General features: G+C 34.7%; 1 protein-coding gene across 1 annotated transcript in view; it reads left to right on the top strand.

Annotated features, from left to right (window-relative positions):
* Positions 1–890, top strand: part of LOC145296794 (T-complex protein 1 subunit beta-like) — a 46,894-nt gene extending 46,004 nt beyond the window's left edge. The window contains exon 16 of the mRNA XM_080142861.1: positions 540–890. Coding sequence (XP_079998987.1) covers positions 540–712 — 173 coding nt within the window. The 3' untranslated portion in view covers positions 713–890. The remainder of the gene's footprint in view (positions 1–539) is intronic.
* Positions 891–6,000: the final 5,110 nt, after the last annotated feature.

The following is a 6,000-nucleotide window of genomic DNA, read 5'->3' on the forward strand; positions in this document are numbered from 1 at the left end:
CAAGGTCTAGACAGCTGGCGGCCAGGTGGGATGCATGGAGCCTTTTACATACAGCACCTAGTATTCCCATAGTCATCCATCTGGTACTAGTCAAGCTTAATGTTAACTTTGGTGATCTAACAAGAATATGCCATATAAAATGTTTATTTATATACATAGTGCATACCTTACATAAGTGGATATTATTATGGGAAATCAGGTGTTCATGTTGAGAGGAAAGAATAATGTTTCTGGTTTACTCCTCATCGCTATAATTACTGGATGACTTTTCAAGTCATGTTATGAAGCAGTGGAAAGGCTGACATATGACACTTTCATCCTACATGACTTCCAAAAATATTAAAAAAATAAATAAATATTTGAGAGAGCCTGCTTATTTCATCTAGTCAAATGAAATGGACATATTTTGGCATTCTATTAAAAATATAATTTGTATCGGTTAAAAAAAAAATTATTTTCTTAGAAAAAGTTTAAGATCTTTACTTTTCTATTGATGAAAAGAAAAAATGTATTTAATTGTATCTTTCTTTTCTCTTTAGATATGACCAATGGTACTGTGAATGATATGAGAACTCTTGGAATAACAGAATCTCTTCAAGTAAAACGCCAAGTCTTATTGAGTGGCTCAGAGGCTGCAGAAATGATTTTAAGAGTGGATGATATTGTCAGAGCTGCACCGAGGAAACGGCAACCAGATATGCGCTCTCACTAATTATAATTAATTAAACATCTGACATCAAAAGCAAGACATTTTTTGTATAATTCTTGGCATATTTTCACTTTTTTGTTTTTCTTTGCTTATATATTACTGATACAAAAATTTATAAAATTGTGATTATAAATGTTTATCATTTCAACAAAAAAAATAAACATTGAAAATAAGACCAAAATTTTGTTTTGTGTCATTTAATTTGTGAAATTTCTTTATTCAAAAGAATTATTCAAAACAAGAACACTTTATATTCATAACTTGATGGCAGGGTTCTCAGTGAGCAAATTCATTACTTACTAACTTGAAAAAAAGTGTGAAAAATAGTTTCAATCCTTCATAAAGTGATGGTCATCTTTAAAACAAATTGATTTTCCATATATCACTTTCTATTATATTCAGAAACCTTGAGAAACAGGCGCATTTATTTAATTTTTAATGTTTTCTAATGATTGCTGCAATTAGCTCAGTTGATCAAATGAAAGATCTGACTGCTTTAGTTACAATTTTTTTTTTCCGAACCAACTTACAAAAAAACTTGTATTAGGTTGGTGCAAAACTGTTATTTTTTGGCATTAAGTTGAACGTAAAAAAAAATGACATTTTGCACCAATGTAAACATGGTAAAGATTTATTGTCAAGAAGTAAACCTGGATTTTTTCATATTATATAGTAAACATTTTATTTTCATATTATATAGTAAACATTTTTTTTCAAATTATATAGTAAACATGGATTTTTTTCATATTATATAGTAAACATGGATTTTTTCATATTATATAGTAAACATGGATTTTTTCATATTATATAGTAAACATGGATTTTTTCATATTATATAGTAAACATGGATTTTTTCATATATAGTAAACATGGATTTTTTCATATTATATAGTAAACATGGATTTTTTCATATTATATAGTAAACATGGATTTTTTCATATTATATAGTAAACATGGATTTTTTCATATTATATAGTAAACATGGATTTTTTCATATTATATAGTAAACATGGATTTTTTCATATTATATAGTAAACATTTTTTTTTCAGTTTGAATTTAAATATTTTCTCTTCGGGGGTGGGGTGGGGGCTTTGTTTTAGTAGTGCTCTGGAGGCCTCCTTATTTTCATGTCTAAATATCTAGTCTGACCTTTTGTTGGTGTTGCTTGGGAGGCAATCCAAAGTGCTCAGTATCCTGCATAGAGCAGGTAATAACACAAAAGTAAGATTACATTTGGTTTTAGTAGTGTGCATATTTCTCATGAAGTTTCTTGGCGGTAGTAACCACAGGCGGACGCCAGTCGCAAGTGTACACTGTGGGTGTGTGCCCAGGAACGGATATCCTTGCCGCTGATTGTCAGCAGACGCAGAGGGATAGTCCAACCATGGAGCCGCCGATTATCGACAGTCGTTCCATGGGTTTGAAGACAGGTTGCCGCAAGTTCCTTGCAGACGCAGACTATCACCAGGCGCTGCCGGTTGCTGGCAGACGCAGCTGGATTTAAGAGCAGACGAACAGTTATAGCGCTGAACACTCGCTTGCATTCCCGCTCATTCGGTGTTAACCGATCTCGACGCTGAACTTATTTCGGGCCCGCTCATCTATGGCCTGTCTCGTTGGAGACGTGACTGGCTGTTGCTCACTCGGGATCTTGCCTCCGATCGCCGGGCTTGGGCCGCAGCGATACGAGATGTGCATCTTCATGAAGCCGACTCAACTCCTCCAGGTTGAATGTCGTTTCAAATACAAGTAAGTAAATTTTAGTAGTGCTTTGGAGATGTAAATGTTACACCTACTATTTAACGATTTTGTTTCTATTTTGATCATCCCGAGCAATGCCAGCTAGTTAAAATCCAAACAATATAATGATAGATGCATGTCAATGATATGAAAAGTCAGCATCTCTGAATTGGAACAGAGGTGAACCAAGACTGCTGATCTTTTGCATAGGATGTACTTGATCTCTTTTTAAATAGAGCTTTATAATATTTAAAGATAAAAGCCAAAGAAGATGGATGAATAAATTAACATTTATGTCCCCAACATTCTCTAAAGAATATCTTGACTCATCATTAGACTATAAAGACATTTAAGTACTTTACTGACTTTGTAATAAACTTATTCAGTTTCTTCGCAAGGTTTCTTACTTCATTGTGATTAGCTTCCAGCTCACCTGAAATAGTGAACTGTCCCCCAGAAGATGAAATAAGTAATACAACTACGGTTATTTGCATCGTACACAATCAACACTGTTTCTATCATTAGATCGTTATTAATCACTAACCCAACACTCCAAAGCTTACTCACATCAACCAAGATTTGCCAGCCCATGTCATGGATAGTTAGATGATACACATGCAGTGAGTGAGAGGGTTACATTCCTTGCATATTATCTTTTATAGATTTGAAATTTAGCTTAAATAAAATAATTCCAAGTGTCTGCTCTTAAGACAGAATATTTTCTACAGAGTTTCCGTGAAATTTTCTCTTTCAAACTTCCAGTGAAATATTTTAATTAAAGTAAATATATCCGATTGAACTTGGATTTTACTACAGGGTGAAACGATAAAATTGTGACCCTAGAAAAGACATGATTTCATTTCCATTTGATGAAAACCAGTTTTTTTATTTATTTTTTTTCCTTTTTTGTTGCAGACCATCTACTAGTTGGCCAATTGTGTACAAATCCCAAGAGCGATAGGAGCCTTCTATCATGTCTGAAAGTGACAAAATGTTAAACATGCAAGATAGATTTGCCACTGTACAACTTATGCTCTCTACCAATTCAAGTTATGAAAATAGGACCATTGCCAGCACTAAAACGCATCGCTGGGTTGCCACAAATAACAGGCGTGCCCATGGTGATGAAAACAAATTTTCTGGCCACATCATGCCACCTCACATTTTGAAAGTCAACACCAAAGTATACTTGGATATGCTAAAGAGTGTGGTGATCTGGTGCAATCAGGTGGCCACTGGCCGACCCTGGGTGTGACAGAACTCGGCGCCGGCCCACAAGTCCTAAGAGACTTGGACTTGGCTTCAGGAGTGCTACGACTTTGTACCCTTCTCTCACTAGCTCCCCTCCTTCCCTGACCTGAATCCGCTGGACTACTTTGGTCATATCTCAAGAACATCACCAACATGACTTCCCATAATACCAAAGCCAGCCTGATCGCCACCATTCTCCGAGCTCCCGTCAGTGCTTGTGGAAAAGCTATTCTTTCAGTTCCAGACCCGTAATGAGGCTGAAGTCGGCTACATTGAATAGATGTCAGCTCTACTACATAATTAAGTTACCGGAATTGATTTTTTTTTTTTTTTTTCCAATAAAAGTTTTAAAATAGAGCTGTAGTGTTGTTTTCTTTAAGGCGACAATTTTATCGTTTCATTCTGTGGTTATGGAGTAATTCTAGTTTCTGATTGACTGTACTAAAATTGTTTCTAAATAATTAAAACAAAGGCCTACTAACAGAATCTTGTGAAAATTCCACAATGTCTTCTATATCATCCTATAATTTATCTCTCCATATCCCAGCATTGCCTGGGTGTTTGGAGGTATGTTGAGAAAAAAAAAAAAAAAAAAAGCGGTCAATTTTTTTAACTTGACCCCTTAACATTTATTGTTTTTGGGCTCAAATCAAATTAAGTTAGATCCATGTCCAAGGAACCTATATCTAAAATTTCAAATGTTTATACTCAAAATTTTCGGAGGAGTTTGGTAGAGTTCCCAAAGGTCAAGTCATTGAACTTTGACCCTTTAACAGCCAAATTTCTGGCTAAAAACGGATTACAAAGATTTTCCCAAATCTCAGTACCTTGTATATCAAATTTCGAGTCTGTAGACTGAAAATTGACATAGTTATTGCATAGGGAAATGTATACAAACACAGACATGTTCACTTTTATAGATATACTAGCCTTTCTGCCCGGGTGTTTGGAGGTGTATGTTGAGCAAAAAAAAAAAAAAGTGGTAGTAGGAAGGCAGGCTCGAACCCGTACCATGAAGGAAAAAAAGAACGGGAATAAAACTTCACGTCTTTGCTGTTACTACCACCGCCAAACCGGAAGTGACTTATGTTTAAATTAAAGCTAGAGAATCGAAAGGAGAGGATGACTTTCAAAAATATTGGCAAAAAAGCGACCCCCCACCTGTAGAAAAGTGCTCAGTTGAAGGTGAAGATATTAATGTTTCTAGCCAATTTTTCGATATTTGTCGTCTGAAAGGTCGAACTTCAAAACAACACTAATTTTGTAAAAATCCATCGCCTCTGTCCAAAGTTTTAGGCAGACATACATACATAGATACATTTATATATTGGTAAATAAAAATTTTTGACCCAAACCGATTAAAAAAAATCTTGTCCTATATCAGAATACTCTATGTAAAATTTTAAATGTTTAGACCAGAAATTGTCTGAGTAATTTGGTAGAGACCGCAGAGGTCAATTTTTTTGTTTTAACTTTGACCTCTATTATGACCCCTTAACATTTATTGTTTTGGTCTCAAATCAAGTTAAGTTAAATCCATGTCCAAGGAACCTATATCTAAAATTTCAATTTAGATCCAAAATTGGCAGATGAGTTTGGTAGAGTTCTCAAAGGTCAAATGGTTGAACTTTGACCCCTTAACAGCCAAATTTTTGGCCGAAAACGCTTTATAAAGATTTTCCCAAATTTCGAGTCTGTAGACTGAAAATTGACAGTTATTGCGTAGGGAAATGTACACGCACAGACACACAGATACGTTCACTTTTATAGATATACTAGCATAGGTGCCAGCGTTGCCCGGGTGTTTGGAGGTGTATGCTGAACAAAAAAAAAAAAAAAACGGTCAATTTTTTTTAACTTTGACCCCTATTATGACCCCTTAACATTTATTGTTTTGGGCTCAAATCAAGTTATTAAGTTTGATCCATGTTCAAGGAACCTATATCTAAAATTTCAAGTGTTTAGAATCAGAATTGTCGGAGGATTTTGGTAGAGTTCTCAAAGGTCAAATTGTTGAACTTTGACCCCTTAACAGCCAAATTTCTGTCTGAAAACCGATCACAGATTTTCCTCGAGTCTGTAGACTAAATATTGAGAGAGTTATTGCACAGAGAAATGTATACAGACAGACAGACACACACACGTTCACTTTTATATATATATATATATATATATATATAAATAAAAGGTTACCTTGTTTGCCTGTGTGAAGAACGGTCTCTACAAAACTACTTTATCAATTTTTACTCTGCAGACTTGAAACTTGATATATAGGCGATTTTGACCTGTGAAACAAATT

This window comes from Euprymna scolopes, chromosome 17 (genome assembly GCF_053919585.1).
Source record: "Euprymna scolopes isolate OS-2025 chromosome 17, ASM5391958v1, whole genome shotgun sequence".
Lineage (NCBI taxonomy): Eukaryota > Metazoa > Mollusca > Cephalopoda > Sepiida > Sepiolidae > Euprymna > Euprymna scolopes.